The 13,956-nt window shown below is 37.2% G+C and overlaps 1 protein-coding gene across 1 annotated transcript in view; it reads left to right on the forward strand.

Moving 5' to 3' along the window:
* The window catches only part of PLS1 (plastin 1), a 151,512-nt gene that overhangs the window by 88,094 nt on the left and 49,462 nt on the right, over nucleotides 1-13,956 (forward strand). The window contains exons 6-8 of the mRNA XM_023751456.1: nucleotides 2,206-2,287; nucleotides 7,682-7,847; nucleotides 7,929-8,071. Of these exons, the coding sequence (XP_023607224.1) occupies nucleotides 2,206-2,287; nucleotides 7,682-7,847; nucleotides 7,929-8,071 (391 nt within the window). The remainder of the gene's footprint in view (nucleotides 1-2,205; nucleotides 2,288-7,681; nucleotides 7,848-7,928; nucleotides 8,072-13,956) is intronic.

The raw sequence follows: 13,956 nt of genomic DNA on the forward strand, positions 1-13,956 counted from the left end.
TTGGATCTCCTTGGGAGCCACAGTCCCCTCCCCTCAGGGAGTTGTGGGGGAGGGACAGTGCCAGGTGGGGAGTTTGAGTGGGGCACTACACCGGTCAAATGGTAATACAGGTGTTCTAAGTTGAGCACAGGGAGGACAGAAACATCCCATGGAACAGAAAGGCAAAAGCTCTCTTGATCTTGATTTTCTTTTTTAATTCTTTATTGTTTAAATTATTACATAAGTCTCGTTTTTCCCCCATTGAGATCTCCCCTTGATTTTGATTTTCAATAGGAATACAGATCTTAAAAGCAGAGCCTCACATTTTAAAAAGAAACAAACTAAGGAAAAATATGTACTGTGACCTTGACCTACAATTCTGGTCTCTTCCTCTGTTCTTTAGAGGTGATTCCTATTATGAATTGAAAGGACACTTTCCAACATATATATTCTAAAATATAGAGATAAAATTTGTTAATATATTTTAAAATATTTAAATTATAGAAGTTTTAGAAAGACCAAGTCTCTGGCTCCTTTCTCAGTATTTTAATGATAGTATCTATAATAATAAAAGCATAATATGCTAATTAGACCAGACAGCCAAACAACCTTCCAGATGACCTTCTGGACAACATTCTGGACGAAGCTCGGGCTGCAAGGGCTGAGGCAGCTGCTGTGGCTGTGAGGGCCAAGCCCCTTGCATGAATTTCGTGCATTGGGCTTCTAGTCAATATATATAAAAGGCTAAGTGACTGACCGTACATACGTCCGACCATTCGATTGACTGGCTAGCCAGTACATATGACACGCACCGACAATTTAAAAATAAACATTGCCGAAACCGGTTTGGCTCAGTGGATAGAGCGTCGGGCTGCGGACTGAAAGGTCCCAGGTTCGATTCCGGTCAAGGGCATGTACCTTGGTTGCGCGCACATCCCCAGTGGGAGATGTGCAGGAGGCAGCTGATCGATGTTTCTCTCTCATCGATGTTTCTAACTCTCTATCTCTCTCCTTCCTCTCTGTAAAAAATCAATAAAATATATTTAAAAAAAATAAAAAATAAATAAACATTGACTCGCACATGCATGATCCATATAAAGCTCTCACTGGCACAAATCACACACGTGTGTTTTGATCTGTCATTGGTGATCGTGAATTTGGTTGTTTTTCTTGACATCCTGAAGCTGAAAGAAAGCCGTATCATTAACAGATTATGTCCGAAGACCAACTATTGGCACAACTGTTCCTATCTGACATTAGCCTCCCATTTAAATTAATTCGAAGACAGTTTCCTGTGATTCCAGCATTTGCAATGACTATTAATAAATCACAAGGACAAACTCTAGACAGAGTAGGAATATTCCTACCTGAGCCCGTTTTGGGTTGTGGTCAGTTATATGTTGCTTTCTCTCGAGTTTGAAGAGCATGTGACATTAAAGTTAAAGTTGTAAATACTTCATCACAAGGGAAATTAGTCAAGCACTCTGAAAGTGTTTTTACTCTTAATGTGGTATACAGGGAGATATTAGAATAAATTTAATCAATTTATCAGTCCTTGTTTTTATCAATGTTGTTTTTATATCATGTTTTTGTTTTTATGTCATGTCTTTGTTGTTATATCATGTTGTTATTGTTTACTTATTAATCAATTTATATGTTATTTTCATATACATTTTACTAATTTTTTTTCATTACTGACACGTCTATTATAGAAAATGGTGAATAGCGATATTAAAATATTTCTTCTAATTAATTTCCTTTCAATATGCACAAATCTGTGCACCGGGCCACTAGTTTTAACATAATTGATTCTGCTTTATGAAACGGCTTCTCAAGCATTTTTTGTTTACAATGCTATATGCTGATGACTAGTAAGTAAAATAAAAAAAAGACTCACATAAAGAAAATGCAGGTCTGTTTTTGAAAAGTTAGGAGTAAATGCTAAGATTACTATTTTTTTTATTATTTATTGCTTAAAGTATTACAAAGAGTATTACATATGTCTCCTTTCTAAGATTACTATTGAGTGAATGATGAATTTGTTATAAGTTAGGGAATATTTTTTAGATTTTTAAAATTAAGTCCCTGACATGAATTCAGTATAATATTGTAAAGAAATAGATTTTTTTTACTTTTCAAAAATGTAACTATTTTTATCTGCTTGCAAAAATGAACTAAAAACATTTCTGAGAATCTTATACTAAATTATTCCCATTTTCTCTTTAGCAAAATGATCAACTTATCTGAACCAGATACAATTGATGAAAGAGCCATTAATAAGAAAAAGCTCACCCCTTTCACTGTTTCTGTAAGTATTTATGTTGTAAAATGTAAAATGGAAGGCTTTTCTTTTATTTTAAAAAATATATTCTTATTGATTTCAGAGAGACAGGGAGAGGGAGAGAGAGATAGAAACATCAATGATGACAGAGAATCACTGACCGGCTGCCTCCCACTGGGGATCAAGCCCACAACCTGGGCATGTGCCTTTGACAAGAATCGAACCCAGGACCCTTCAATCTGCAGGCCGACACTCTATCCACTGAGCCAAACCAGCTAGGGCTGGAAGGCCTTTCTTAATGGATGTTTGGGCCCAAGTAAAACCTATGATTTAACATAATTTCAGTTTCATATAAAAACTAGGTTTTTATTAAATAAAAATTTAGCTGTATTTTGTAATCAATGGAATTAAGATCCAAAGTACTTTTTTTAACTTTATTTTTTTTAATTTCTTTATTGATTAAGGTATTACATATATGTCCTTATCCCCCTATTGCCCCTTTGGATGAACTTCTTTATTTAATATAATAGTATTCAGGTTATATTATTATAATTATTGTTATTTTTATTAATGAATATTTGCTGTGTGCCAGTGTTTTTATTGGTTGGTTGGAAAAAGAAAAGTGCATAGTTTTACTGTTTCACAAAATTTTTAGCTATTTTAAAAAAATACATTTTTTATTGATTTCAGAGAGGAAGGGAGAGGGAGATAGAAACTCAATGATGAGAGAGAATCACTGATTGGCTGCCTCCTACACACCCTACACTGGGGATCAAGCCTGCAACTCAGCACGTGCCCTAATAGGGAATCGATCGGTGACCTCCTGGTTCATAGGTCGATGCTCAACCACTGAGCTATGCCAGCCAGGCTTTAGCTATTCTTTTTGTACTAAACTGTTCTGTAGTCAGCTTGCCCATTCACATATTGTTCAAATTCAGGAATTTATAGTTACCACACTTTTCCATCAAAATGTCTAGTTCAGTGGGTGGATGTCAATATTTATCAAGTACTAACTAGGTACTAGTCACTCTTCTAAACATGAATTATCCCTTTGACTCCTCCCTGCAGCCTTAAAATAAGATATTATGACTTTAAAGAGAATGAGACTGTGTCACTGAGAGGGTCTACAGTGTCCAAGTCAGGGTGTGGTCCCAATGGTCTGGCTCCAGAACCCAGCCTTTTCATCCCTGTGCCGTACTGCCTCTCACATGGTGGGAGCAGCAGCAACTATTTCATGTGCGATTCACAACTGCAGCTGTTAGAAGTGAGCTACTGCTGAGCTGTTCCCTTCTTTTTTGTTGGAAAGTACAATCCTTGATTTTGGTGAAGTTGTTAAGTCTCTCCTATAAGGAAGCTATGACCTTAGGGCAGTGACAAATGGTTAATTCCGGACTATCCAAGTGTTACTCTCATTTCCGGTCATCCTTGAGAATTATAGAGTAAGATGTTGACCAACATAACTTTTTGTCCCCCCTCCAATAAGCCAATACTGTTGTATATCCCTAGCACTTTCTATGTTAGAATCCAAGCCACAAAGTACTATTCTTTAAAAAGCCCATTTCTGATTGTAATTGTCAGATTGTGTGTGTGTGTTTTTTGTTTTGGGGGGGTTTATTTATTTATTTATTGTTTTTTTTACATCTTGTGTCAGGATGCTTCATCTAATACTATCTATGATTGTTGAAAACATTCATTTATGTCTTATTTCTAGAATACATGTCACACAAATTTTTTATAGCACTGAATCAGAAATTCAGCATTTCTTACTGTTGTATAAATTTATTTCATTTTACTTTTAATACTTATATGCAGTGTATTCAAGAAAATAAAGAAAATTATTCTGTAACTACTTTTCAATAGCTACAGGATGGGTCCGAGGTGCTAAGTCCGTTATAGTTTTATTTTTAGAGATAGCATTCTTCCAGTATGAGTATGTGGAATAGTCTAGGTCTCAAGGATGCTTGAAAGAGTGTGCTAATGTAGAATGAGAAAAGACAGGCCTCTGGGAAGGGGCGAAGTACTACTGTGGATATTAAATCTGTTTTGTTTATTCAGTAATTTTAGAGCTCTGGAAATAGATCTGCTAGAAAACTACCAGTTTTTCATGAAACTTTATCCCAAAGAGGTGTAATTCATTTGTAAAAGATTGTAAAGATAGTGATAATACAGTTACTCACTTTATGATGATAGGGTTACCTAGTATCATGATGTATAGAAGAAGAGAAATATTAAAAGGATGAAAATGACATAACTATGAAAGCAAGGGAAAGGGACACATCAGGTAGTTAATAGCAAGACTCATTTTTTTTATCTTAGAGAATTTCTTGTCTTCTATCCAGTGTACTACTGAGCTGCATTTTCTTTTTTATCATTATTGAAAGAAAAGTGAATTATATAAATAAGACTGAAAAGCAGATTAGTGATTTAGGGACCCAAAAGTCAGGAAATTAACAAGAGTTGGTATAGTTGGTATAGGAAATTGAAATCCAGTGCAAATAATATACTCACATACATACAGAGTATACATGTATATCCTTTATACTTACACATATATACAAATGTACAGATAAAAATATGACCTTAATTTCACTTTATATACAATTGCAGCTAAAGTAGGGAAATCACAGAGCCCATTTGGATATTCCAAATGAAGTAAAAGTGGTGATATATAAAATTATGAAATCTGAATAACAAACCATGCCTTTATTTTTATTGACCCAATAATTATCTAGCACATCCCTCTCAAAATTATTAACAAAAGTGAACTCATCTGGAATTGGAACTTTATGAAAAATGAAAATTTTCAAAGTGGTATGAATGAAAAGAATTTCATTACCTATATGAGCTTGTTAGCAAAGAATCAAATAGTTAATTAATCAAAATAGAAGTGACATGAGAAGCCATCAGAAACAGCAGTATAAATTTTTCTTCCTGGGAAAGTGGGCTATATCTTAGGCACAGACAGTCAGTGATGTACAAAAAAGATGGGAGAGAATGGATGGGTAACCCAAGATAAACTGTGATATTTGACTGTGTCTTTTGTTAGCATCTCTGTAAGATATCCTGTTTTACAAATTAAGACACCAAAACTCAAGGAAGAACAATACCTCTCTCATGACCCAGTTGGTGGAGATTCCCTATTGTCCTTGTTTCTCTCCACTAACACAGGTCTTCAGGAAGGAAGGCTGAGCACTCAGGGCAGTTGCCCATGTCAAGACTTGGAGAACAACCTCTTTATGGGGTGCTCCTGTTACTTCTTGGTCTTACAGTATTTGGAATTGGCTTTAGACAGTAGTGGTTGTCCTATTCCCTACATACCAGTAAGCCAATAATGTTGTATTTACCATTAGAAAGTAACATTTATTCGATGAAGTAGATTTTAGCTTCTAACTTTCAGTCTGTTTTTTAAGCTAATAACTTATAAGTCATTTGCTATACTTGTAGAGCCAATGGTTTTAAATAAAATTAACATCAAAAGCTGGTTCCCCATGTATCAACAACACCACCTGTTGATGAGACAAAGCTGAGTTTTACTGCTTATTGCAGTTAGACAAAAAACCACCTGCAATTCCTGGCAGTGTCTTGGGAGCTCTAACAGACCTTCTAACTTGGCTGAAGCATAGACTATATAAGTAGAATGTCAAGAGATGAGGCCAGAGTCAAATCCTAAGTGTTTTTGATTGCCATATTACAAATTTGGACTTGACCCTCTCCTTTCCCTTCTTGCCTTTACTCACTCTTACCCATTCATCCACTTATTCAATAAATATTTATTGAGCATGTACCATGTGTTAAGTATCTGGGAAACAGCCCCAAACATATAAAAAAAGCCTCTGTTACTATGTTATATACTAGAGGCCCAGTGCACAGATTTGTACACCAGTGGGGTCCCTCAGCATGGCCTGCGGGGATCCAGGGAGGAGCTGCTCCCACTCATCCCAGCCCTGCTCATCCTGGTCAGCTGAGCGGTGCTCTGCTTGGGAGCCCCACTCATCTTGGTCAGCTGAGTGGTGCTCCTGCTGTGGGAGCACACTGACCACCAGAGAGAAGCTCCTGCATTGAGCATCTGCCCCCTGGTGGTCAATGCGCATCATAGTGACTGGTCAAGTGGTTGACTAGTCGCTTAGGCTTTTATTTATAGAGATATGATATACATAATAATAAACATATAAATCTATAATACTAGAGGCCCAGTGCACGAATTCGTGCACTGGTGGGGTCCCTCGGCCTGGCCTGCACCCTCTCACAATTCAGGACCCCTCCGGGGATGTCAGACTGCTGGTTTCAGCCAGGTCCCTGCAGGCCAGGCCAAGGAACCCCACTGGTGAACGAATTCATGCACCGGGCCTCTAGCATGCATATAATATCTTTGGTTAATCTCTTCCTGCCCTCCCCTCTCCCTCCTTCCCTCTGAGATTCATCAGTCTGTTTCATGTTTCCATGCCCGTGTGCTGAGCGTCTGCCCCCTGGTGGTCAGTGTGCGTCATAGCTACCAGTTGAACAGTCACTTAGGCTTTTATATATATAGATGTCACAGAATGCTAAAGAGTAAAATCAGGTATAGTGAGTGCCAGCAGAGGTGTGGTGATGCTTTCTATTTTGTATAGGATAATGAGAGAAGGCCATTAAGTGCATTTGAGCAATATTAAAGGACTTGTGGATATTTGGGGGAAGTATGTTCCAGGCAGAGGGAATAGCCAGTTCAGAGGTCCTATATAGTGAGTGAGAGGACATAGTAGGAATTATAGGGAACTTGAAGGGTTTTCCAGTGAGGGAACACCATCAAGTTTCTATTTTACTAAGATCACGAATAGCACAATATTGTGGAAGATGGATTGTAGATAGTTTGAGATGGGTGTTAGGAAGGAACCAAGAAACTGAAGAAAGGCACCGACAGTTTCCAACGGTATTTAGAAGGTGGAATTGACAGACATTGGTGACTAGATATGGTAAGCAAGGAAGAAAAAGGATTCTGCTCATATTTCTGACTTAGGAAGAAAGAAGGCAAGAATGAATGTTGGTCCTATCAACCAAGACAGGAAATAAAGAAAAGCCAGTTTTAATAGATAATTAGAGGAAGACCAAGGAAGCATGGCAGGAAAATTGCTTCAGTTTCGGACATGAGTTTGAGATACTTGTGAAACACCCAGATAGACCTAACCAAGTGAGTATATAGATATAGAGTTTAGAGTGGGCACTGAAAGTGTGGGCTGAAGATATGGATTTGAAAATCATTGGCATATAGAGGTAATAGTTAAAACCATAGAAAATTTCTTTTAAATATCGGTGTTTTGCTTATTTAAATATTATGTTTAAAAATCTGAAATTTCACAATCCTTTGTTTCTTATTTACCTTCTTAACTTGTTGATAAGACTTTAGAAAGTACTTCCTCATGGGTATTTTTCTTTGTGGCAATTCAGGAAAATTTAAACCTAGCCCTGAATTCTGCCTCAGCCATTGGATGTACAGTGGTCAATATTGGTGCACAGGATCTCAAAGAAGGAAAACCTCACTTGGTCTTGGGACTTCTCTGGCAGATCATCAAAGTTGGTCTTTTTGCTGATATTGAGATTTCCAGGAATGAAGGTATGATCATCAAAAATATTTACTTTTCATTTACGTACACTTGCTGCAAGAAGAATTTATATTTCTATGTTTTCCTCTCAGCTCTGATTGCATTGCTAAATGAAGGTGAGGAACTAGAAGAGCTGATGAAGCTTTCTCCAGAGGAATTATTGCTGCGATGGGTGAACTACCATTTGACCAATGCAGGATGGCATACCATCAACAACTTCAGCCAAGACATTAAGGTTTATATTTTAATGTTCAAATTTGTAACATAAAGTAAGGATGCAGAATGTAAAAACAAAAAAGATACAGACTTGCCTGGCCAGTGTGTCTCAGTGGTTGAGCGTCAACCTGTGAACCAGGAGGTCATGGTTCCATTCCCTGTAGGGCGCATGCCCGGGTGGTGGGCTCCATTCCTAGTAGAGGACACTCAGGAAGCAGCCGATCAATGATTCTCTCTCATCATTGATGTTTCTATCTTTCTCCCTCTCCCTTCCTCTCAGAAATCAATAAAAATGTATTTTTTTAAAAAGAGAAATACAGACTTAAATTTGGATTGGAATTTAATTCACAAGGGCACAGTTTAGGAAATGAAATTTTGCATTTCTCTGAGAATTATAATCACAAAATCTTATATTTAAAAAGAACTGCCCTAGCTGGTTTGGCTCAGTGGATAGAGTGTTGGCCTGCGGACTAAAGGGTCCCAGGTTCGATTCCAGTCAAGGGCACATGCCTGGGTTGTGAGCATGATCCCCAGTAAGGGGCGTGCAGGAGGCAGCCAATCAGTGATTCTCTCTCATCATTGATGTTTCCATCTCTCTCTCCCTCTCCCTTCCTCTCTGAAATCAATAAAAATATATTTTAGAAAAAAAAAAAGAAGAACTGGTTTATTGGCTTTTAATAGGAAATACAACTGGCTATGAAATGAAGGAGATACTCCTTAGCAGATTAAAGCATTCTTTCCATTTTATATTACACAGATATACTAAATTATAAAGTGAATGTCAGTTTGAGAATTACATCTGTTTGATGGACTAGAGGCCCAGTTCAACACTCTTACTGCCACTTTGCCAATAACCAGCTAATAGGAAACCAAATTATCTGAGGGCACAGAGAATCAGTAGGCAAAAGGAGGTCTTCAGGTAGGTCTCTCAACCACGGTAGCTTGAAACACTTCCCTCGCTACTGGGAGACCATTGTCAAGGAAACTGTAACATTCAGTCTGCCTAATAACTGTTATTGTCACTGCATAGACAGCCATTGCCAAATTGGGTCCCTGTGACTCTTCTCTATATGCTTTTTTTGTGTTTGTTTTTCAGACTAATCAGTGTTAACAGTAACTCATATTTTCTCTTTAGATATATTAACACCTTCAGTCAGGTTATATTTTTGCCCTAATGGCCTAGATGACAATCTCTCTTTGAAGTGACATTGTATTTCTCTGCTTTAATCTAAAATATGCTCATTTAAAATTTTATTTGGGGGGACTCTCTCTCTTTTTCTTTTGGTATTTCTACAAACTTTATTTTATATGACAGGTGAGTTTAGTTCAGCAAATCTAACTCCAATTTAATGTCATGTCTTTAACATACAAATGTGATAATTTTAAATATTTGCCACAATTTTTTTTCAGTTTAGTCATTATATTAATCATTTTTTAAAATTAAATCTGTATTGTTGAAAATATTACATATATCCCCCTTTTCCCCCCATTGACCCATTCTAGCCCATCCCTATCCCCTACCACAGGCTTTCCCCACCCTATTGTCTGTGTCCATGGGTTATGCATAAAGGCATATACATTCTTTTGTTGATCTCTTCCTCTCCACCCACCCTTCTCCTCCTTCCCTATGAGATTCCACAGTCTGTTCCATGCTTCTATGTCTCTAGATCCACTCCATTCATCTGTTTATTTTGTTAATTAGATTCCACATATAAGTGAGATCATGTGAGACTTTGTATTTCTCTGACTGGCTTATTTCATTTAGCATAATACTCTCCAGGTCCCTCCATGCTGTCTCAAAGAGTAAGAGATTCTTATTTTTTACTGCTGCATAGTATTCCATGGTGTAAATGTATTACAGCTTTTTTATTCACTTATCTACTGATGGGCACTTGGACTGTTTCCAGATCTTAGCTATTGTAAATTGCGCTGCTGTGAACATAGGGGTGCATATATTCTTTCTGATTGGTGCTTTGAGACTCTTAGGATATATTCCTAGAAGTGGGATCACTGGGTCAAATGTCAGTTCCATATTTAATTTTTTGAGGAAACTCCATATTGCTTTCCATATTGTCTGCCAGTCTGCATTCCCACCAGTAGTCAATTAGGGTTCCTTTTTGTCCACATCTTCACCAGCACTTGTCGTTTGTTGATTTGTTAATGGTAGCCATTCTGAAAGGTGTGACATGATGCCTCATTATCGTTTTAATTTGCATCTCTCTGATGATCAGTGGCTTTGAGCATTTTTGCATGTTTCTTGGACATCTGTATGTTCACTTTGGAGAAGTGTCTATTTTGGTCCTTTGTCCATTTTTAATTGGATTGTTTGTCTTCCTTTGGTTAAGTTGTATGAGTTCCTTATATATTTTGGATATTAAATTTTATCAGATGTAACATTGCCAAATATGTTCTCCCATAGAGTGGGCTCCCTTTTCAATTTGTTGATGATTTCTTTTGCTGTGCAGAAGCTTCTCATTTTGATGTAGTCCCATTTGTTTATTTTCTCCATAGTTTTCTTTGCCCTAGGACAGTGGTTGGCAAACTCATTAGTCAACAGAGCTAAATATCAACAGTACAACGATTGAAATTTCTTTTGAGAGCCAAATTTTTTAAACTTAAACTATATAGGTAGGTATATTGTTATTACCTTAATTAGGGTACTCCTAAGCTGGCCTTTGCTAAAAATGTCCTCAGTCTGATTGAGGTACGTTCGCTGAGGTTGACCCCTTCCAACTCTCCCATCCACACTCATCTTGTATACTTGTTTCATCTATCTTTTGTCACCCATGTGCGATTTGCAGACGCAACTAGCACTAACCACTGCACAATGAGACTGCTGACTGACTGGCTCACTCAACTCGTGCATGAATCGCATGCGCCTCCCCCGAAGCACTGCATATCCCCGGGCCCACCTGCGCCGCCTCTCCCGTCGCCCAACCGACCGACACCCCCCACTTCTTCTAAACGCCACTTCTTCAAAATAGACTCGCCCAGGCCGAAAACCGACTTCTGCGCATGGGCCACGAAGTATCAATCGCACTGTACATGCATGCCCGCACGTGGTATATTGCGGAAGAGCCACACTCAAGGGGCCAAAGAGTCGCATGTGGCTCGCGAGCTGCGGTTTGCCGACCACTGCCCTAGGAGATATATAGGTAGACATATTGCTATGAAAGATGTCTGAAATTTTGCTGCCTATGGTTTCTTCTAAGATTTTTATGGTTTCATGACTTAACATTTCAGTCTTTTATCCATTTGAGTTTATTCTTGTGTATGGTGTTAAGTTGGTGCTCTAGTTTCACTTTTGTGCACGTTTCTGTCCAATTTTCCCAACACCGCTTATTGAAGAGACTGTCTTGACTCCACTGTATGTTCTTGCCTCCTTTTTAAAATATTAATTGAGCATAATGACTTGGGTTGATTTCTGGGTTCTCTGTTCTCTTCCATTGATCTATATGCCTGTTCTTGTGCCAGTACCAGGTTGTGTTGAGTATAGTGGCTCTGTAGTATAACTTGATATCTGGTATTGTGATCCCTCCCACTTTGTTCTTCTTTCTCAAGATTGCTGGAACTATTCGGGGTCTTTTTTGGTTCCATATAAATTTTTGGAGCATTTGTTATAGATCTGTGAAATATGCTGTTGTTATTTTCAAAGGGATTGCATTGAATCTGTAGATTTCATTGGGTAGTATGGACATTTTAATAATGATATTTCTACCAATCCATGAACACAGTATATTCTTCCACTTATTTGTATCTTTCTCTATCTCTTTTTCAACATCCTGTAGTTTTCCGAATACAAGTCTTTTACCTCCTTGATTAAATTTATTTCTAAGTATCTTAATTTCTTTGTTGCAATGGTAAATGGAATTGTTTGTTTAGCTTTTCTTTCTGGAAATTTATTATTGGCGTATAAAAATGCCATAGATTTCTGGATGTTAATTTTGTATCATGCTACATTGCCAAATTCCTTTACTAAACCCAGTGGTATTTTGGTGTAGTCTTTAGGGTTTTCTATGTACAATATCATGTCATCTGTAAGTAATAAGAGTTTTACTTCCTTCTTTCCAATTTGGATGCCTTTTATTTCTTCTTCTTGTCTGATCACTGTGGCTAGATTTCCAGTACTATGTTGAATAAAAGTGGTTAAAGAGGACATCCCTGTCTTGTTCCTGTTCTTAAGGGCAACACTTTTAGTTTTTGCCCATTGAATATGATGTTCACTGTAGGATTGTCATGTCTGGCCTTTATTATGTTGAGATATGCTCCCTCTATTCTCAGTTTGCTGAGAGTTTTTATCAAAAAGGGTGTTGGATTTTGTCAAATGCTTTTTTTGCATCTATGGAAATGATCATGTGATTTTCATCTTTCAATTTGTTTATGTGATATATCACATTTATTGATTTATGAATATTGTACCACCTTGCATCCTTGGAATAAATTCCACTTGGTCATGGTGTGTGATCTTGTTAATATATTGCTGGATCTGATTTGCTAGAATTTTGTTGAGGATTTTTAGCATCTATGTTTATCATGGATATTGGCCTATAGTTCTCTTTCTTTGTAGTGTCTTTACCTGGTTTTGGAATTAGGACAATGCTGGCTTCATAGAAAGAACTTGGAAGTGTTCCTTACTCTTGGATTTTTGGAATACTTTGAGGAAGATAGGTGTTAGTTCTTCTTTGAATGTTTGGTAAAACTCCCCTGTGAAGCCATCCAGACCAGAGCTTTTGTTTGCTGGGAGTTCTTTATTATCATTATTATTATTATTATTATTATTACTGTTTCTATTTCATCAGTTGTTATTGGCCTATTCAGGTTTTCTGATTCTTCCTGATTCAGTTTTGGAAGATTGTATATTTTTAGGAATTTATCCATTTCATCCACATTGTCCAGCTTGTTGTTCATAGTATTTTCTTACAATCCTTTGTATTCTCTGGTGTCAGTTGTTACTTCACTGCATTCATTTCTGATATTATTTGGGTCCTCTCTCTTTGTTTCTTGATGAGTAAGGCTAATAGTTCATCAATCTTATTTATCTTTTCAAAGAACCACTCTTGGTTTCATTTATTTTATTTTATTTTTTATATATATTTTATTGATTTTTTACAGAGAGGAAGGGAGAGGGATAGTTAGAAACATCGATGAGAGAGAAACATCGATCAGCTGCCTCCTGCACACTCCCCACGGGGGATGTGCCCCCAACCAAGGTACGTGCCCTTGACCAGAATCGAACCTGGGACCCTTGAGTCCGCAGGCTGACGCTCTATCCACTGAGCAAAACCATCCAGGGCTATTTTATTTAATTTTTTAGTCTCTATGTCATTTATTTCTGCTCTAAACTTTACTTCCTTCCCTCTACTTAATCTGTTTTTTTTTCATTGTTATTCTCTAATTCTTTAAGTTGTAGGGTTAGTTTATTAATAACTTTTCTTGTTTTTTGAAGTAGGCTGGTAGTGCTATGAACTTCCCTCTCAGGACTGCTTTTGCTGTGTCCCAGAAATTTGGGGTTGTTGTGTGTTCATCTTCATTTATTTCCAGGAAGTTTTTTTTATTTCTTTCTTGATCTCATTGGTAACCCATTCATTGTTTAATAACATGCTATTTAGCTTCTGTGTGTTTGAATGTTATTGGGTGTTTTTACTGTAGTTGATTTCTAATTTCATTCCATTGTGATCTGAGAAGATGCTTTATAAGATTCAATTTTCTTGAACTTGTAGAGACTTGTTTTGTGTCCTAACATGTGATCTATTTTTGAGAATAATCCATGTGCACCTGAGAAGAATGTATATTCTGCAACTTTAGCAAGAAATGTTCTATCCATCTGATCCAGTGTGTCTTTTAGAGTCACTGTTCCCTTGTTAACTTTTCGTCTGGAAGATCTATCCAGTGAAGTCAGTGGGG

The sequence above is a fragment of the Myotis lucifugus genome, unplaced genomic scaffold (genome assembly GCF_000147115.1).
Source record: "Myotis lucifugus unplaced genomic scaffold, Myoluc2.0 scaffold_21, whole genome shotgun sequence".
Classification (NCBI taxonomy): domain Eukaryota; kingdom Metazoa; phylum Chordata; class Mammalia; order Chiroptera; family Vespertilionidae; genus Myotis; species Myotis lucifugus.